The following is a 22,414-nucleotide window of genomic DNA, read 5'->3' on the forward strand; positions in this document are numbered from 1 at the left end:
TCCGAGAGCCTTATGTGTAATCCTCCCTGCATAAGCCTGACCAGGCGCATTGTGAAGGCGTCATTGACGCGCTCATACTGACCAACCGCATAGGCCAGCCTGTTCTTTTCCCTCTGAGCTATATCTTGATAGTGAAGCTGTGGGTAACAATCGTATACCTTTACCTGATCAGGTCCATTCCCAATTTCACCTTTCATTATTAAACCTGGCAGTGGCTGGTTCCTGGCGAACATATAGACCAAATAGGAGGTCATAGTGAAGTACTTCTTTGTCTCGAGTTCGATTAGCTAGGTGTGGATGTTGTCGCTTATGATCTGGGCCCAGTCAAACTTGGACTTCCCAGCGAAGACTTAGTCTGTGAAATAAAACATCCACTCCTCAAAGTAGTTGGATTTGGGAAGTCCCATAACCCTATTGAGCAATGTGACTATGTCCCCATGCTCATTCTGAAAGTCACTTCTTGGGGTCTTTTTCCCAATTCTGATGCTTGGAGGTCTTCTCTCCTTGTACCACTCTTCATTGATCAGTGTTCTGCATTTGGCAGGATTCATATCATACGCACCCTGTGCTTCATCTATAGTCGTGGTTGTGGGATTGTTTGGGAAGGGAATATCAAATGCGTCGCCAATGGCCTCAGGAGTGAAGTTAGTGAGGACCATGTCCTCGAGGAGCACCAATCTGGCACTTGGTTGGTAATGTCGGGCAGCCTCGACTACTAACTCATAGTTTTGCACTGCTGAGGGAAATCCCGCTGCTTGGGCGATGCCACTTTCCATCATCTGTCTAGGCCTGCCGTAGGCATTAGGGGAGAAGACTCGGCTCCTGAAATCTTGGATATCGATATGGCCTAGGTCAGTATCACCGACATTGTCCCAGACACTCTGAACTTTTGACTCCCTCAATCCCCCTCTTTGATACTGGTACTTCATCCTTTCGACTCGGCGAGGGATATCTGATTTGGATGCTCGCGATGTCTCGGCTGTAGCAGGCGTCTTTGATGATTCTACCGCTGATTTAGGCTTTTATCCTGCACAACTGAATGCGGATTACGAGGCGATAAAAGGGAAGTAAAGCGGGTTAGATAGAGAATATGCCAGCATTCAAGGATTAATTCAAAAATTGAATTGGAAACAGCGTTATATTGTTAGCTAAAAGCTTGATTGATTTAAACATGAATAGTTATGAAGCTTTTGACTGCGGATTTATACTTGGGCATTTTCAAGATCAATTTTCAAAACGGACAAAACCTGAGAAATTCTCCTATGTTTGAAAATGCATTTTCTAGCTAATTCTTAGGAGTAAGTTCTGATTTCAATTGTTTTGCATGACGCCTTATAAACGGAGATGCGATTCTCAAGATTTAAGCATTTTAATGAATTTTCCTGTACACACATCTATCCAATTTACAAATACTTCAGACGATCGAGAGAGATAAAGCGTACTTACCGGGTGAAAATGAATGGCGAGAAATTGCACGATTTGCCTTGCAAGAACGGATGAGAGAGTTCTACAAATTTTGAATTTCAACGGTCAACTTTTAATCCAAATTCTCGCGCCTATGGTTTGAAAGGAATTTGCAATTTTGAATTTTAGACTTAGCAATTTGATTACCTAGGCGATTTATTTCGGCGATTTTATGGTGCTAAGAATGGTGTTAATGGCGTTTTACCTTCAAGGCTCATAGAACTTCGCGATTTTACCTTACGCGATCCTCAGCAAATGGAGAGGGTTTCAGATTATGAAGATTCACCCTTCCGCCCTATGGTGAGCCATTATGGGGTCTACTGAGTTTGCAAGGTTTGTAAAAATCGCGATCTTACCTCTAATGCAAACCGTGTTCTTTGGTTCCACCCTCCAAACCTTACGCGATCCTCTTTCACGCGATTTTACCCTGACTTCGGTGGTTTGCAAAAAAAATGGTGATTTTGGCATTTGGGGTGGAGGTCTTCAAACTTCGGCGTTTTGAGGTTATCTTTCAACCTTTTAACTCCCTGCGACTTTCCTTCATTGCGCGAAGTTCGGCGATTTGGGTGTGGTTTGCAAACTTAAAACATTTCACACCTTTTGTCAATTTCGGCCCTTTTGGTCATTTTGCAAACTTTTTTTTTTTTTTGTGCTTTTCCTCCAAATCGCGATTTTCAGGGGTATGGAGGCTTTTGAAATTTTTTTCCACTTTAAGCGCTTTTGCAAACTTCGGCCCTTTCGCACCTTTTGTCAATTTCTTCAAAATTTTCGGACCTTTTGGCTACTTTGGCAATTTTAAAATTTTTTCAAACCTTTTGGGAGTTTTGCCAACTTCTTTTTTTTTTTTTTTTTTTACATTTCGGCCTAAAGGTCCGAATTTCGGCCCTTTTGGCCTTTTTGCAAGTTTTTCACTTTTCCTCTCATTTCGGCCCTAAGGTCTGAATTTCGGCCCTTTTGGCCTTTTTGCAAAATTTTTAACATTTTTGACATTTCGCTTGAAAGTCCAAAATTTGCCCCTTTTGGGCATTTTGGCAACTTTTAATTTTTTCTCTCATTTCGGCCTTAAGGTCCGAATTTCGGCCCTTTTGGCCTTTTTGACAAGTTTGGCACTTTGAAAAAATTTCGCTCTTCCTTTGCCTTTCAGCTGGCGAAAATCGCCATTCATTCAAATTTCCTGAATTTGTAAAAACAAACATCATGTAATCTCTCTCATCATTCCTATGCAAAAAATCGGCAACTTTGGGTCCTCATGCGACCTTCAGACGCATTATCCTTTACTTGACGGATTTCGCTAGTCTCTAACATCCCACGCCTATTTAAGGCGATTTTACAAGCTTAAACAATCTCTTGGAATTCGTGCCCGAGGGCTCAATTGACCTCATGGAATCACCGGCTCCTTCGCTCAACATCATCATCTTACGGACTGATCGCTGGCTCGCTCGAAAGTATGCGAGATACTCTGCGCGGAACTCAACAGAGCGGGGGCAGAAAGGCCCAAAAAGGAAGGGGAACCCTGTCGGCGACAGGGAGCGTGTGCAACGCACAACAATCTCATATATATATATTTCATAGTATTGCATAGTTTGAGTATGTGCATCATTGATCATATTTATCTAATATATTTTGCATCCATTATTGCAAATTTATGTTCTTGCTTTTCTTTCTTGCAGATGGTTATTTTGGTTTTTGCAGGTGATATTAGGAGCTCGAGTCTTTGAGTGACTCTAACATGGTATCAGAGCTTCAGATCTCCAAGCTCTTTCTTAGGTTTGGGAGATTATCAAGCATCGGCTATTGTTAGGGTGCAAATCTTGGTGGATCTTGAAAAGTTGAGTATACTCTTCTCTTGCATCATATGATCACTTGAAGAGTAAAAGAAACTTGATAGAAATACCAGATTTAGGGTTTTCTATTGTAGGTTCATTTTGGGTCAAAATAGAGCTGTCCATTTAGTCTAGATATTCCAAAAACCCCTTTCTCATATATAATACTTCATATTTTTGTGATTGGAGAATTTTTATCATTGTTTGTGCAACTCTCTTAAATTTGACGACCAAATGATTGTTAGCAAGACACAATCCTAAATTTGTCGGCAAAATAACCATCAACAGGTTGCTCCCCTTCCCCATCTGCATTTTTGGTTTTGCAGTTCAATTTCAAATGACCATATCTTAGTCATTTGGACTCTCTTTTTTCGATCAAGTTTTGTTTGAGTTGGGTTAGAATTTCCTTTTCTTCTCAGTAGTATAATCATATTTTAATTTTAATGCCCATTTTTTTTCAAAAAAATAAGGTTTTCACAGCTGTTGTTGAGTGGTTCTTGTTTTGGGAATGTTTGGATCTCTGTTCATGCAACTATGGTAACATTTTTGGGTGCTTTTTTTTTGAAAGTGCCTGATTTTTCCGATACTTTGTAGTATTGTGATCAATTTGATCTCACTATGTAAAATTCTACTTTGAGCTTATGGCCAAATTTGGATTGTTAAGCACTAAGATCAAGTCTAGTTGTTTTCTAGCATCTAGCAATCGCATTAAGCATAAAGTGTCATATCATATTTTACTAGGGAGATTGTTGATTGAGTAATTCTAAGAGGAGTAATCTTGTGGTGTCTGATTACATTCTTTTACTTGTTTTGTGTTCATGCAATGGACAAATCTCAAATTTAACTCCTAACTCCATATATTATTATGCATCATGGAGAAAATTAGTATGGAATTATCTCATGGGAAAAGGGTTATCTTGGACATCTAAAGGAAACAATTTCTCAACCTACTGATTTTAATGAATTGACAAGGTGGGAGATGAATTGTGAGAAAACAATTGGATGCATATGTTCAATAGTCTTATTTGATTTGTAGTTTCATATTGGATCATGTAAAACACCTAAGGAGACTTAGAATACTTTCGAAAAAACGTATTGTAAAATTGATAAGATTAGGGAATATTTGATAAAGCTTGATCCCAAAGGTTTTGACCACATCCAAGATTTATCTCTAAAATGAAGAAACTAAGAAAACAACAAAAAGATTGCATGATTGAAAAAGAGGATTTACAGTTGATTCTTAATGTGTTATCCAAGCTTGGTATTGATTATGCAATGTTTAATTCTGGCTTTCATACCCATCAACTTTTTGGGAGCATCATATGTTGATCCTAGTTTTGATGACTTTGCAAATCTCCTAATCCAAGAGGAAGCTAAGTTAATTCAAATGGGTCTAATCAAGTCTTCTAGACCACAAGCATTGGTGGCTGATGAGCCTAAGGTATAGATAGAATAAGAGAATCTTGATAATAAGCAAAAGAAGAAAAAAAACAAGCTACATAAAGAATTTGAATCCTCTCCCTCTCAAGGGGAATCATCTAAGAAGGAGAATCCTAAGTGTGCATATTGCAAAAAAAAAGGGCATGATGAACACCAACGTTGTTCCAAACAGATTGATGAGTTGAAGCTTCTTCTTAAGCAAAATCAAATCAATTTGTGGAGAATGCCAAGGGGTTCATCTTCTTCTTCATCAAAGTTAGAGAAACATAAGGGGCAAGCACTTGTTGCAATTGCAGATTCTGATTCAAAGAGGTAGATACTTGATTTTGGAGCTTCACATTGCATGGCCTCATCATAGATAATGTTCTCCCCATTTGAGTCTTTTTCACCACCACACATCTTGATGGCTAACAACATATATATGCGCATTTGTGGGACTGGATCTATTGACATGGATGAGAAAGCATTCAACGATATTCTTTGCGTGCCTTCATTGTTAAATTAAAATACTATCCTTTCTATCTATCAAATCACACATGGTGGAGTAGGAAAGAGTGTTGAGTTCACACCAGATTCTGTCATCCTTTAGGATTATCACAACAAAGATATTGTTGCAGTTGGGGAGGTTGATCACCAATCTTGAGTCTACACCTCACATTTTGCTCCTATCGTTCATTCGACTAATGTACACACCATGGCATCTAGTATGGACACTTATGAGGAGATTCATTATGGTCATTTGATCACCAATCTTGAATCTTATGAGGAGATTCATTATCCAACTAGTTCCTGGTTAGGACCTTTTCACATATGTTCACATGTTAAGTTTACTTAGAGAGTTAGGAATATTTCTAGGTGGTCTTAGGTGTTATATGATCTTATCTTATTTTATGACTAGTTGTCACATGACATAGGATTAAGACACTTGTTATCATCCCAGTTAGTCCTATCTAAAGATGGCATGCTTGCTGAGTCAAACCCTCAGCGAGTAATAGCACCATTTGCTTGCTAGGTTATTCATTAAGTATCTGGGAAAAGCTTGCTGATTTTTGGGTGAGTTTTTGCTAGATACTCAGCAATTCCGTGGAAAAAACTCACCTTCATCAATAGAAAAGGCCCATACACGTCAGAATATTATCCTATAAAAACTTGCCAGCACCACCTCAAGTGTTGGTTTTTTCTCACCTCTAACGCCTTGTGTGGCTTGCCATCATTACCCCTCAAATCCATTGGGGTCTCCACTCCCGAACTCCCACTAGTTATTGGGATCTCTTTTCATATAAGAAATTTGATTACAATGAGGGGGTCTGGGAGTGGAGACCAGAATCGAGAACTTACACAACTAATTTTATCACTCCAGAATCTGTTTTGAATTGGAAGACAAGGATGAGAATTCAATCCAATAAGAATTGCAGACTCAGAAGATAAAAGGCAGTGAATATATTAAAAAGAGGAACAATGAATATGTTGAGTAGAAAAGCAGTGATTATGGAAGATGAGCAGCAGAAATACATGTAGAAATGATATGACATGCAGTGATCTCAATCATATTGTATGCAGCGATTACATATTGTGCAGTGATTAATTAAGAATGATAGGATTAGGAAGGTAATAAATAAGGGCTGCGATCCTTAATGGAAAGGTGCTTCTCTTGGGAAGAATGCACCATTATGAAAAGGCATCTCTTTTCAGTTAGAGGTAAGGATATTCATGGAGATAGGGAAGGATGGTGTGGAAGGGGAGAAAACATAAGAAAAACATAAAATCTGATAAGCATTACAGATTGAATCAATTGAATACAATCAGAATGAAAAATCTCTGATGGATCCCCTTGCTGATCTGCTGTAGTTTTTAAATTAATAAACTATATCTCCCTGTGATTCCTTTGATGGTTTTAGAGAATAGACAAAAGTTGCAGAAGGTTTGTTTCTTTTTGTGTTTTTTGATAGTTTTCAAACAAGTAATGAATAATGAACAGTAAACATGAAGGAGACTGAAAATAAATAAGAACATACAGCCAAATTCAGAATTGCTACAAGCTGTACCAGACAGATTTCTGATTTGTAAAACCAAATAATAATTCCAATGCAGATCCAAGGAACTTACATCCAACAATGATGCCAAACTAAAAGGTGAATAGTGATCATGAATCAAGAATACCTCTAAGGCTGAATACATGCATTCCTTACATTTCATGTGGGATGTACCTGCTGCAAATGGCGGCCCCAAGGCTGCAAGGATCACGCCCAAGCTGAAGAATCAATCTGCCATGCTGAAACCCTTACTCTGTAACTTGAATCCACAATGAAGAATGGCGTACTCAATCTCTGTCAACAATGCACTCTGCTTGAAGAATCCAATGCCAATAACTGCTGAGGGCTACGTCCCAGCCAGTCCAGATCTTGGGGTTTGCATCCCAGATGAAGAATCGCCCACTCAGAGCTAATTCGCAAAAATAAGTTTGATTGTGTAAAAAGATAATAATGAACAATTTGGTCTTCATCTCCTTATATCTCCTTTCCTTTCCAAGCCAAACCCTAAAAGGGAGTAAAGTTGGCGCATTATGAAAAGAGTGTTATTTTATAATTATGGCGTCAACTATAGGAAAATAACACTAAATTGCAAATAAATAGCTTCAGGCATCCAAAAAGACGTCGGAAGGTGAGAATCATGTAGCAAAGTTCAAGACCTTTCCAACGAGCTATAACACATAGGCATATCAACCCAGATGAAGCCAGAAACCCTTTATTACTCCGAAATGACTAAATACATAGCCTTATTTTAATTTATTTAATCGCTAACTTAGGAAATATTTAAATATATTAAAATATCTCTAGATATCCAATAATAGCCCAAAATGAACAAACAATCATGAATATAACTTTGTCACCTATCTGTGACCGATGCTGGAAAAACTGAGCTAACTGGCAGTCCCATCCCTAAAATCTAGGGATGCTCCTAGAAACTAGGAAACACACCCAAACTCCCTGAAACTGAAACCATGACATGGTCCCGTGGAACCTCCAATATGGGAACTGCCACAACCTCCTAAAAAATATGGAATCTCCCTAAAATCAAGGAACTGCTCCCAATGGCCCTCAAACTGTCTCAAATGCCAACTCCGGATACTGAATACCCTGCATGAGTCTCTATCCACCACTGCCAGCCTACGAGATCCAAATAATAGACCATCCCACTACTCTTCTCCTGTCACCTAGAAAGGGGACATTACACAAAAGTCCTTAGACATGTACAACAGTATATTACATGAGCATCGAAGGGATAGAGACTGGATGATCATTAAGATATTGACACTCAGTTTTGCAATCATATGTTCTAGTTGTGGGTCTCCATCAAAGTGAATGATATCTCTAACCCTTATTCCCCCTTCAATTAGGGCAAAAATAGGGCATCCCTAATTTGGGGTCATTACAATAAGCTTGCCGATTTTTGGGTGAGATTTTGCCAGATACTTAGCAAGTCCATGGCAAAAACTCACCTGCATCAATAGAAAAGATCCATACACGTCAAAATATTATCCTGTAAAAACTTGCTAGCACCACCTCGATAGTTGTGTTTTTCTCACATCTAACACCTTGTACAGCTTGCCATCATTACCCCTCAAACCCATTGGGGTCTCCACTCCCAAAGCCCCACTAGTTATTGGGATCTCTTTTCATATAAGAAATTTGATTACAATGAGGGGGTTTGGGAATGGAGACCAGAATTGAGAACTTAGACAACTAATTTTATCACTATCTAAAAATCATTTATCAATGATGAAGTATCATGCTATTAGTATCACATATTCAATTGTGGGTTTTAGAAATTTAGAACCTCTCCCCAAGTTTTCACTAGACCAAGGAAGAGGAAGATGTAAAATATTGTAATATGCAATTTATGAAATATGATGAATCATGATGATGTTCAAAGGCAATCATCTTAAATTGATTATAGTTGCCAGCTACCTATTATATCGGGATTCCACATGATGATGTGATTTTGTACTCAATTTTCATTCAAATCAATAAAATTTAATAGAAATAATTTTTGTACTCTTTTATTGGCTCATTGGATACATCTTGTCATTGAATTTTGCTAAAAGAATGTGTTTATAATGGAAGTGAAGCAATTTTTTAAGTTGCCAAGTTTTTGCCGAGTCAAGTTTTTTGGGTCAGGCAAGTTTTTGTCGAGGCCTAGTTTTCCAACGATGATCCTATCTCTCAACCTTGCCTATATAAACAAGGTTTCATGTAAATTTGATAGTATTGCATAGTTTGAATATACACATCATTGATCGTATTGATCATATAATTTTGCATCCATTATTGCAAATTTATTTTCTTGCTTTCTCTCTTGTAGAAGGTTATTTTACTTTTTGCTAGTGATCCTGGGAACTTGAGTCTTTGAGCGACTCTTAAAATATTCTTTATTGTTTCACTTTATTAGTTGTAAGTCTTGTCTTGTTAGTTGTCACTCTTATCCTATTTGGATAAAGCATTTTGTAATCTTATTGAAGGAGACCTTCACTCTTCGTTTAATATCTGATATCTTGGTAATCCTTTTTTGTGTTATATTTTTAATTATAAGGATAATATTTTGGATTTATTTTAATGTCAATTTAACCCCATGCAATTTTTTTAACATTGAGTTATTTTTGGTGCAAAGTTCATGTTCGTCTTGTATCTAGTCAGTTGAAGAGGACTTCTTACCCGATGCTTGTTGTGTCATACTCTAATCACTTCCATTTCATAACCAATTTGTTTGAGGGAAGAATTAAAGTGTAAATGAGGGAGCTATGTCAACACGAAGGAATTTTGATGAGCCTTTGGTGAATTGCATTACCCACTATTCTATTTCTTTTTAGAGTTTAAATTTGTCTTTTGCAAGAAAACACAAAGTGGAATAGTGTGTGAAATAAATCCTTTGTGGAAATTTGGAGGGCAAACCCTTTGAGATCGAACTAAACCTTAGACTAACCCTAGACTAAAACTATAGATAAGATTCCTTGGGTGGGTTTGCATAAATGAAAACGATCTAAGTGCCTATTTTTTAGCCTCGAATACAGGTGCCAAATTGTTAAGGAGCATGCCTTGCAAACAAGATTTGTAGATATTGAAGGAAAGAAACTACCAATCCAAACATGCATATGATACTTTCTAGTTGGCTAAAACAAAGATCCTCTAGTTTGTGCAAACTAGGAATTTGAGACAAATAACAACAAATAAATTGATAGCTCATGATTTCAGATTTTCAAGAATTAAATCATTTAGTTGTATAGAAAGCCACAACCTAAGTAGATAATATTGCCAATGCAAAGCTTAACTTGTACAATCTACTATGATTTACATAATGAAATTACAAACACATGTTCAATAATAACTGTTGTTTGAATAACAGTTTCAATAGCATAAGTGTAACTCTAATTGTCATTTTGAATGCTTGGTTCTGAAGACACTTATTTATATGTTACACTTACGCTTTCAGTGGTCTAAGAGTAATAACTAAATAATCCCAAAAATAAATGTTTTAAAACAAGTTTCTCCTAAATTTGCAGAAAAAATGGAAAGGAAGGAAGCAAATCTTTCCTAGAACAACTAATTAAAGTGGCCTATAAATAATGCTCATTTTCGTCTGGAAATAGAACTCCAAAAGTACCCACTGCTAGAAAAATACCAATTTGTCCATGAATGGTCTTTGGCATTCTAAAACCACCTCGATTTGAAATTGGTGAATACTCCTCATAAAATAACAGCCATAATTATGACTTATCTGTAGACCACTTCATTGATCCTACTTGGTGACTTGAATCTTTTGAATGTGGGTATGATCAAACCCTAAATATAAGACTTGGGTGAAAATGACCATAGACACAGGAAATTATTCTTTGAACTTGCGAAAAATGATACTTGAAATCATTCCTTCTCTAAAATACTGAAAGAACACATGTCAAAGCTAGTGTTTCATTGTCAAAACTGAAGGCTGATAACTATGACAAATCAATGAACCCTAACCTTGCAAAATTGTAATCAATATTGTTCTTGCTGGTCTTACCACCTGTAGTGTAAGATCCTCTACCAGGATATTTTTAACATGCAATTTTTTGGTTTTACCATTCAGACATTTCGTCAAACACTTTACAAGAAACCAAATACGAAATATTCTGAAATGCAAACACTTAGAACTACTGCAACTATTATTGTAAGTCATAAATTTGCCATAAAATCATGCCATTGACCAAAGGTTTCTTATGAGCATTTTACCAAACAGTTCACAGCAGGCTGGTCTGAAATGGTTTTCAACTATGTTTTCGATAGATAATACAAATATTCATCACAACATCAATTTTTCGTCATTACATATTGACAACAACTTCATTCATACAAAATATTGCCATTTTGAAATTGCAAGATTATTGCTTTAAATATCTTGAATATTGCTGTTACGGTATGGAGTTCCCAGAATTACAAACAACAAATTATCTTCAATTAAAAATCATGAATAATATGCTAGTTGCTGACTTGGAAGAAAGTTCACATGGGCAATGGATTTTTTTTTTTTGACTCTCCAAAACGATCTATTTATTACCAGCATCAAATATGGCATGTCAAATGATTACTCTTAAGTTCCTAACACATATTGAATATTGACAATTCTAAGAGGCAAATCTTTGCATTACTCCCAACACACGTTGAACATTGACAGCTATAAGACTTGAATGTTGCAAATCTTTGCAGTAGAGTTGAATTTGAGCCCCACAGCTAGTTCTTTTTCTACGAAAAATTCCAGCTTTATGAATAATATTCATATATTATATTTGCACATATACCTTAATTGAGGATTTGTATGGTTCTATTGCTCATCTTAATCATGAAAACCAGATTCTTTAAGATATCTAAACACTGTGTATTATTTTGCTCTGAGATTTTTGGTAGCTGTGAAGTAGACACATGAAACTGATTGATTATTGATGCAGGATGTTAAAGGTCCACAGACTGTTGCCTTCAATTTGCCGAATGACGAGCGAATAGTAAATGAGCGTGGTTCTGCCATGGTGATGCTGAAAAACATTGCAGAAGCGAAGTAAAATATTCAACTAAAGTCATTCTTTTATATTCAATGTTCACTTATATGTTAGTCACATTTGGTGGATATAGACTGTTTAATGGTTTCCTTTGTCCTTATCCAGTTTCTGTTCATACTGGTTTATCAAAAGATTTATTAATGCTTTCTAAGTTTGTGCAGGTTTAAATCTATATTGTTACCCATAGCAGATGCATGCATTTCCAAGGAACAAAAGCAGTATGTAGATTTTGACTCCATGTTCACACATACAGTTTGCCACGAATGCTGCCATGGGATAGGGCCTCACACTATTCATCTTCCTGATGGAAGACAGTCAACAGTACGGCTGGTATGTTATCTGTCAATAACTTACTACGGAAGTCATATTTTTTTCCCAAATTATATTCCACTCAGCTTCCATTTCATGTTTTTCAGAAAAAAAGAGGACATAATATGGTATATTAATTTCATTATGTTTTGTTTGGAGTTGACTAATATGCAAACCTGGTTTCCCTAACATTTATTGTTGCAGAAAGGAATTTTGTTTTCCTTAAGTATCTGAGAGATATCATTTTTCTTCATGACTAATGTTGAATTACTTTTCTGTTGAATGAGATAAAATCTATAAATATATATTTTTATTGGTTCTAGCATAATACAAGATTGTAAGAACAATTAATATAACTGAATTGAGAATTCCATAGCTGCATGGTCTGGAAAACAGCTTTTTTTGTTTTGATTGAAAATAAGCATCCTTATATGTTATGATTTCTTAAGGTTCAGCTGCGTAGGTTTGTGTCAATCTACATTGACTCATTTTTCACGAGTCACAAGAAGTCATCTCTTAGTAACATGATGGTGCATTTGGCACTCATTACATCTACGAGATGTATGCACAGGCGAAGCATTTGGATTTCTATGGAGGTCACTCATCACAAGACTACCTTTGAAACTTATTTAATCATAGACTTTCCCTTGCAATCAAGCTGGCTTAGCTTGATGCCCATCCATAAAACCTTCATCAAGTATTGTGTCTAATGAACCATTCTTTTGGATCTCCTTACCTCCTTCATTTAACACAAGCAGTGTTTCTGCAGAGCATCCTTAATTATTATGTTTTTTGGGTTTCAGACCATTACACAATGTTTCAGAGCTGTGCCATGGAGAAAAATTAAGAATATTATATAAACTGTAGATGCGATGCTTTTGAAATATTTCTTGATAACATTTGTAAATTTTCAAAAATCAAATAACACGTTAAGTTTGAGGACTTGCTTTTGATTTCAAATGCCAATAAATTCGATGTTATATTTGTTCATGGTCACTTGCATAGGCTTGAAAAAAAAGTATAAACTAGTAAATATTAGATAAGAGTATATATAATAGATATAATAAACACAATTTAAAAGAATTATATATTATAATTTAAGAAGAATCTATACTTATAGTCTAAACAATTGAAAGAGTAAAATTAAATTTAAAACTGTTTACACTTTATAATGTTACAAATAATCAATTTGACTATGAAAATTATAAGTTTTTAATATAATAATGTAAAATTGTCCAGTTTTCACATACGAACATCTACTAATGTCAAATTAATTTAGTGTATTAGTATGAACATAATTATGAATTCTATGTGATACTGGTTATGAAGAATTTTTGCTAAACTAATGTCGATTGTAGGACCTCTAAAATGTAGAAAATGCATTTTGTTTATATAATTATATTCTTGCATAAAGACTTGGCAAAGACTTGACAAAGTGAAAATCCCAAGAAATTTAGAGATTTTTAAGGATTTAAAACTTGTTTCATGCACCCTTTATGAAATAAACCTTAAATACACAATAACATCATCAAATAGAAGCTAATTGGATCACGTACACAAGTATACATCGATCATATAAGTATAAACACAAGTTGTAGCTGAAGGAAATAGCGCACTTAGATATATAAACATTGTCAAGTGTATACAAAACTCATGGAATATGAAATCCATGACATCAAATGCTCCAAACAAATATCAATACAATAACTAGAAGTCTGTGGCTTAGAGGAGCCTGCATCCTTCCTACGAATGTGTTAAGGTAGGTCTGTTGTGCGAATCGCACACCCATCCCCGTCTTGGACAGGGACCCCCAGTTTGTGCCTTTCTGTCCTGATCCTGAAATTTGGCTAAGTCTGGAATTCCCTGATCCTGAAATTTGGCTAACTCTGAAAACTGAGGAAACCTCCAAAAACTAGAATTTGCAATATAACTCTTGGAGGTCTGAAACCACTCTCAAACATCCTGAAAGTATATATGGAATATAACTTAAAGTATATTCTCCTTTCTTATACTTAAATGTTATATTCCATATGCTCAATTTCGGACCCAGAAGCCAAAAATTGAAAAGGTTAAAAGTGTTTCAAGGTCCGAAATTCACCTTTAAACATCATTTTCGGACCCTGGGGCCGAAATTTCTAAATATGACGAAATCGCAAAAAGTGTTTCAAGGTCCGAAAAACACTTTAAGTGTCCATTTTCGGACCCTAGGGGCGAAATGTTAAAAACGCGATTTTGCAAAAGTGTTCCAAGTTCCGAAATTCGCCTTAGACCCATTTTCGGACCCTAGCTCCAAAATGAAAGGTAAAAGGAAATTGCGAAATGTTTAAAACACGCCCCAGGTCCGAAGTTTAAAACGCAAAACGCCTCCGCCCCCCGAAATCGCTTAAAACCTTATTTTCGGACGCCAGGTCCGAGGTTTTTCAAAAGGGCGAAATGTTTTTAAAAAAAAAAAAAGAAGGACGCACTAGGTCCGAAAGCCCGAAAAGGCACTTAGGTCTATTTTCGGACCCCCGAAGAAAAGTTTAAAGTGCGAAATCTTTTAAAAGCGCCTCCAGCTCCGAAAGGTAAAACGTGAAGTCCATTTTCGGACCCCTGGGAAAGGTAAAACGTGAAGTCCATTTTCGGACCCCTGGGAAAGGTAAAACGTGAAGTCTCATTTTCGGACCCTAGGGACGAAATGTTTTAAAATCGCAATTTTTGCGAAATATATGTAAGCTCCGAAATTTGCAAAAGGATGGCAAAGGTCCGAAATTCGCCTTAAGTCCTCAAACTTCGGACCCATGAGCCAAAAGTGAAAGGTTTTGAAAATTCAAAAGTTCAAATGCTCCGAATTTGCAAAGAATGCCAAAAGGTCCGAATTTTTTGCAAATTTCAAGGTGTCCTCCGTTCTCCGAAATTTACCAGAAAAGCATGAGAGTTAGAGTTTTAAAATTTGCAGAAGTTCTCCAAACCTCCAGAATCGCGCCATAAACCCATTTAAAACGTCCAAGACTCCAAAGGTAAAATACGCAGAAATAAAAAACCAAGGATCAGATTTCACAATCGAAGAGAAAGAGAAGCATTTTCAAGATACATCCCGCAAAGAGCTTCTCAAGCCAGATGTCGTAACTAAATTTAATGTTTGTTAAAATTAAATTATTTAATTTTTTCAAATTAATTTAATGAAATGAAGTTGGTTGATCGCAGGACGTCATCGAAGAACCAGGAGAAAGACCTGAAAATGCAAATCAAGGAAGGATCGCAATTCAAGGCCAGGTGCTGAAGATTGGAAAAGAAAGATACAGGAGCGCAAGAGCAACCGAGCATTGGGAACCGTGCCGTTGAACAAAGATGAAGTCCACCGGCGAAATTGGAGGCAAAGGGCAAAAGAACACTCTGAATGCTGCAAGTTTATGCATTCTCAGAAGGCACACAGTTGGATTTAAATCCAAAAATTCAGTCTTAAAGCTGAAACTACTTTATTGTAAACTGCCTATGGGTCCCGTGCAAATATTTTTGTGGATAACTATTCCCAACCACCAAGAAGATTGGATAGACCTGAATTAAAGCCAAATAGTGGCAGGTAGTTGAGATAGTTGCTGGTTGGATAACTGAGAATTAATTAGGCATGGGTCAAGGCTGCCAGCTTCTGGAAGACAGATCAGGGCCCTTGGATGTAGTCCATCCTGGCCTCTGATTCAAAATTGTAATATGTATAAAAGGCAGAGGCCTTTCTTCTGTAAAGGGTTAGATTGTTAGAGATTGTTAGAGATTGTTAGAAAGGGTTAGAAATTGCTAGATAGTTAGATTGTTAGATTGTTAGAGATTGTTAGAGATTGTTAGAAAAGGGTTAGAAATTGCTAGATAGTTAGATTTTAGAGTTAGAATAGGTTAGATCTTAGCAGTAGCATAGAGATGCTACAGAAATTGTTGTAATAGGCAGATGAGATCAATATATCAACATTGATTTGGTGTTTATTGTCTTGTTTTCATCCTGTTTGCATGGTTTCTTTCAGCATTTTAGATAGATCTTTTTATTTTGGGTGTGCCGGTATTTGATAGATTCAGGCTCATACCACTGAGGATATGCTGATTGTGTATCTTTTTGTGTGGTTAACTTGAGCCTTCGATTGTGCTTAGTTCAATTGCAGGTGTTCGTTTGAGCTACGCCAGAATTGGGTGCTTAGCCGTGCGTCTCCAATCTGAAAATCTTCCAAGTTCCTTTGAAGATTGCACCGTTCCTGCAAGGTTGTGAGCCATTCTGGCCAAGCAAGAATTGGTTATGTGGAATCCGTCTACCCGCATACCCGTGTTGTTAGTTTTAGATCTCCTAACCCTTTCCTTTTGCTCTTTATTGCATAATTTGAGAATCACAGCAGACTAGCTTGTTGCCAGTTAAACGTAAGTCCCCCTTGTGTTTCCAGCATAAACACATCAAGCCACTGAGAGATCCCGCAGTCAAGACCTGACAAAAGAAACCTTGAGGTAGTCTCCTTTGATCAAACTTAGAAAACAGCATTAGAGACTTCCTTATCTCAAGAGAGAGTAGGATAATCAGTCGGCTATTCTATTCTGCGTTGGCCGTATGAAGTTTGCAGCAATGCGATTTCAGACACGTCAACAAGGTCCTGAATGATGCAGCAGCCATAATATATTTTTAACTATGAAAATGCAGAGATTTGCAACAAGGGATATTTATTATGTAGATTTTATGATCATGATTCATCATTGGCCTATTACTTGCTTAGACTTATAGTTTGATGAGGGTTTTGGGGCATTAACAAGAACGAGGTTGAGGGTAGCACTGCTCATAGGGGTCTAAGGGTGTGTAATGTCCCATTTTAGGAACAATGCAAATGTATATGATATCGCCTGCAGTGATATAGTGCTATGTCTGATAATATGAATGTGCAATTATGAGGGAATTGCTTATAGCGATTGGCTGCTATCTCTGATCTGGATTTATATGCTTGCAACAATAATCAATGATGCTGTTTCTGATCTGACAATATAAGCTTGGAATCAATGGTGGTGCTCTCTCTGATGTTGATCATGAAATGTATGCAACCTTCTTTGACACGTAGGTCAAAATGCTCAATCAAGCTATCCAAATAGGATAAGTAATAAGAGATAAAAGATCTGATGAATGATGATAAGTTGGATGAGTTCAATTGCCATCTTATATCTTTGCACATTGGGGATGGTTGCATCCAAGGGGATATATCTTTTCTTAAATGTCTCCTCCTAATGCAATTGCACCCTTTCTCTTGATTAATGTTTATGTTATTTTCTGTCAACTTAATTATCCTTGATCATACCTTTCCAATGCACAACAAATCATGTTTCTTCATGTTAAACGGTTTGTTAAGAGATACTGGTTAGTCTTCATGTGTAATCGCTGCCTTAATATCGATGTTTGTCATCAATCTATGTTTGTCTAATCGCTTACTAAATCACTGTCATTATTGAAGCTTATCAATCTTAATTGATACCATCAATTACTCCCATCATATATGCCTTAGTCGATCTGCTTTGTTACTAATCACCGATCTGCATCATACTCGATGGTTTATTATATATCTCTCTTCTCTAATCATTCTGATTGTGCATTGCCAGTATGTCTTGATTTGATATAGTATTGTATCTCCATATATGATCAGTAGTGATAATCGATCTGAAGTGATCGGATGTTTATTGTCATTATGTCGATACTCATGTTCATCTTCATGGGATCACTTAATTGTTCAATACTTGACTATCGATATCAAGTCCATTTGATCTGTATGCTGACTGATATATAATGATTATCGATCACTTGTATCTTCTTCCTATAAGATTGATCAGTATTTGTTGATCGATAACTTGCAGATCTAATTCTGCCTTTATGATGATGCTCTTCTTACTTGGCATGATAGAGGCATTGAAGAGGACTTGTCCTTATGATGCTATGAGCATGTTACCTACTATCTTCATTTTCTCAACGGGTGGATAACATATCCAGTTCTTAGTTCTTGTTTTCCTTACATCCTATCTTCTATGCTCCACTGGGATCCTTGATAGGAAAATCGTGAAGTCTTATGGAATTATATGATTTTCCACAATGTCTCTATGCTACTATTGTTATGAATATACAACTAACTATTATTACTATGTACAAATTGTTATCTTCTAACTTTTAGCTAATTGAGGATGCATTCAAGGCTGCCACCCTTGATCCAATAATTGCTTATCATTACTAGGTCATAGATGTAGACACACAAGGTGATAGAGAGGTAGAGAAATAGGTCTAGATCTTGGGGGAGAGGAGAGAGTGAGATAGAGAGGTAGAGAGAGGAGATAGAGGAAGAGTGATAGAGAGAGAGATAGGTCTAGAGTTCAGGGGAGATAAAGATAATGAGATAGAGAGAGCGAGAGAATGTTGATAGGAGCTTGTTGATAACTAAAATTTGTGTCATAACCCTTGAATCTGGCATAGGAGAAACAACCACCCGAAGGATGAAATGGTCTTACCCACGTAAGACTTCACTATTTCATTCATCCTAAAACATGCTACCATAGTTAATCTCCAGTGGCCGGAAATGACTATAGACATGATCCAATTAGAGTTATTAATTGCTTGTAAGGATTGTTCCTACTCCTTTAGAGACATGCAATTCGCCTAAAGACAAGATCAAGGGTTAGTTAGAATAAGATATCATTAATGGAAAAAGCACGATTTGTATAAATAACAATTGTTCACGAATACGTGAAAGGTGTGAGTAAGAAGAGTTAATTAGTCATTACAAAGGGGTGTGATGAAGGGTTTCCCAATTGTGCTGCGATAGAGAGACACTTCTCATCATAAACCTTGATACTTAAGTGAATCAATATTCATTTTCCAAGAGGCATGGGACGTGCTATTTGAATGCAACCGATCCCTTTGATCAGGGAGGGTATAAGATGTAATTGACGTCATTATAGCAAGGCATCAAAGGGATTGAGACTGATAATATATGAGATATTAATACTCAACAAGATCGATCAGATCAGATCAGAACTATTATTAAGTTAAAGTCAGTAACATCTTTGTTCTTGGCGGTATGCATGGGAATGCGCTTAATAAATGCAGCCTGATAATATTCTTATACAGAATTTAGTAGGAATATTAATAATATTAATATAGTCTGCAATAAGTAAGATAGTCATACTTAATTTTATGTACATTCATAATAATTGAAAGAAATATATTCACAATCTAAGTACATAATGTAATGTCCCTGATATAATTAAATAATATTAATTATTGTTTGGCTCAAAATTTAATAATAAAATCTTTCGGGCCCCCTTTTTATTTTAGTAGTTAAGTTATGTTGGCTTGTTTGTAACCCTTCGGGAAGTTTCCCAGAGCCCCTATATATGGCCGAGTTAGTCTTTGTTGTGGGTATGCGAATTTGGTATTTTCTTGTATGTGCGAATTCCAGTTGGAGTTCAGTTGTCAGCCATTTCGGAGGTGGAAGATCCTCCCTACTTGGTGTTGTGACCTAATCACACATCACCCCATCCCAGATAGGGACCCCCCTAGCTTTTAGGCCCTTTTGGTCTTTTGGCTTTGTTTTTTGGGTCTTTTTGCAACAGTTTCTTCAAATCTCTCCGCGTTGCGGATGTTCGGGGGTCAGTCAGGGATAATCTGCTTCTCTGTTGAGCAAATTCTATGAAGTCTAGAGCCTGTTTTGTCCTTTTTCTAGGGTTTTGCCTTTTGTCCTGGATTTTAGGGGTTCTTGTTAGGGTTTCGAGAAAACTGAGCATACGATTGGAATCAGGACCCTTCAAGGGACCTCCCAATGAAAATTGAGCCCAAATAGAGCAACTTTCTATTTTTAGAAAGTACCTATTTTTTAGGGATTTTTCTGAGTCCCGGAATGTCACCATTTTGCCAAAAATCAAACTTACTATTTTTAGTAAATCCTATTTTTAGTATGCCTTGAGCAAGCTCGACGAAAAAAGAATGATGGTACAATGGGCCACAGAAGCAACCCAACAAAGACGGAAGGTCTGGCACGACAAGCATCTTAAGGGAATGAAGTTTACTCCGGGGCAATTAGTGTTGAAATTCAATGGGAGGAACGAAATCAAACGTAGAAAATTTAAAGTACGATGGCTAGGCCCCTTCAAGGTACGCGAGGTCAATGCCAATGAGGCGATTAAGTTGTGGACGCTCGATGGGAAGGAGATGCCAGACGTCGTCAATTTGTCGAAATTAAAATAGTACCACAAACAGAGACGGGCGGTCGATCCCGAATCCTCGCCGTACGGTGGGGCCACGCGTCCACCGTGCGGTGGCACGACGTGCCCACTGTGCGGTGGAGCCCGAGTGCCCACCGTGCGGTGGAGCCCGTGTGCCCACCGTGCGGTGAGGCAGGTTCCCCGCACGCTATATATCTGCAGCGCCCAAAAGGAGAAAAGAAAAACATTAAATTGCAGACCCTGCCAACCGTAAGGAAAAAATCGTGGAGGAAGGAGAGCCCGCAATTGCCATTGCACGTCGTACACCCGCAGGTCGTACATTGTACCATGGACACCGTTAGTGTGATGTCCCCGATATAATTAAATAATAAATCTAATTACTCTATTGTAAGGCCCCAAATTTAATAAACAAATCTTTCGGGCTCTTTTATTTAATTAGTTTAGGCAAGTCTTGGTTGGTCGTGTCAGCCCGTTTGTAACCCTTCGGGAAGTTTCTCGAAGCCTATATATATGGCCATGTTAGTCATTATTGTAGGTATGTGAATTTGATATTTTGTTCTATCCTGTACAAATTCCTGTTGGAGTTCTGGTATCTGCCATTTCAGAGGTGAAAGACCCTCCCTATTTGGTATTTGCAGTTTTGGTGAGATTCACCCCACCCTATTCTGTTTATTTGTACTCGTTCCGGGTTTGGCAAATCTTGAATCTCATCATTGTTTATCACTCCAGTTGCATATTTGTTAATTTGATACATTCATAATTTATTGCTTATAGAAGATCAACCCTTCACCGCACATTCACTGGAGCACACCATACGCCTTACCTCCCGCCGTACGCCATTCCTCCACCGTATGCCTTACCTCCCACCGTACGCCCATCGTACACCTTACCTCCCGCCGTACGCCATTCCTCCACCGTATGCCTTACCTCCCACCGTACGCCCATCGTACGCCTTACCTCCCACAGTACGCCTTACCCCCACCGTACGCCATTCCTCCACCGTACGCCTTACATCCCACCGTACGCCCATCATACGCCTAACCTCCACCGTACGCCGTCACCTTCACCGTACAATTACACCCACACGCTCTCAATATTGTCGTACATTAGCAAGGGAACATTACAGTCAGCCATACACAGTACGATGAGAGCTGAAAGGGAAACGCTGGCAGTTGGAAGGAGAAAGTGGTAGGTGCAAGAAAGTTAAAGCTATAAAAGCAGATTAAGGAAATTAATCGGGGATCAATGGACACAAAGAGGAATAAGGCGGATTGGAGAAAACGGTTGCAGCTGTTGGAAGACAAGTTATAGGGAGGGCGAAGAACTTCAGAATCAAGTGCAGACAAAGGCAAGCGAGTTTTGCCATCTGGTGTGCGTATTGCAAGCAGCCTCAAGATGAGTAGCACTCAGAAAAGCAGGAAGCATCGTCCAAAAACCCAGTCGACAAAGGACAAGGAAGAGGTAACAGCGAACAATATTGTGTTTGAGGGTCTTAATGGAATAGACTGCAGGAATTGGTGGGCGAAGACACCTCACGACGACCCAATAAAGAAAAATCTTCACCAGGCATAGGTATATTAGGCTGTCCAAATGCTAGTTTTCTGGATAAAAGATTTTGAGGTAGTTTTGTGTGCCATGATTGGCACCTATGATATACACCGCCACTAGCTTGTATTTGACTATAAGCACCAGCGGATAACTGTTTCTTTCTCGGCAAGCAAGTTTAGCATGGTGTTTGGCATACCTGGGTTGAAAGGGAAAAAAATCGATACTTCGCAGAAAATCACTCTAGAAAACCATGCCACCTTGCTACAGTTGATGTTGCGGGATAACCTCACACAGGGAGAAAAAGATAGCCTCAAAAGTGCCGGTAAGAGTAGGGGGGTCAAGAAAACATTTTTGGCTAAGGGAGTATGGCGATGCCCATTGTCTGTAGTAAAGAGTTGCCTTACGGGTGCTAGCCACGTGTCTGACATAGTGTTGTGACGTTTTCACACATCGCCCCATTGCAAATGGGGACCCATGTTTTTTGCTCATTTTTGCTCGTTTTCGCTTTGCTTTTTAGGGTTTTGGTTTGAATCCAGTCGGTTTT

At 37.7% G+C, this 22,414-nt stretch overlaps 1 protein-coding gene across 2 annotated transcripts in view; it reads left to right on the top strand.

Moving 5' to 3' along the window:
* Positions 1-22,414, top strand: part of LOC131028013 (nudix hydrolase 3) — a 250,278-nt gene that overhangs the window by 157,080 nt on the left and 70,784 nt on the right. For both annotated transcript variants that reach the window (XM_057958133.2, XM_057958132.2), the window contains exons 15-16: positions 11,704-11,810; positions 11,973-12,141. In XM_057958133.2, the coding sequence (XP_057814116.2) occupies positions 11,704-11,810; positions 11,973-12,141 (276 nt within the window). The remainder of the gene's footprint in view (positions 1-11,703; positions 11,811-11,972; positions 12,142-22,414) is intronic.

The sequence above is a fragment of the Cryptomeria japonica genome, chromosome 5 (genome assembly GCF_030272615.1).
Source record: "Cryptomeria japonica chromosome 5, Sugi_1.0, whole genome shotgun sequence".
NCBI lineage: Eukaryota > Viridiplantae > Streptophyta > Pinopsida > Cupressales > Cupressaceae > Cryptomeria > Cryptomeria japonica.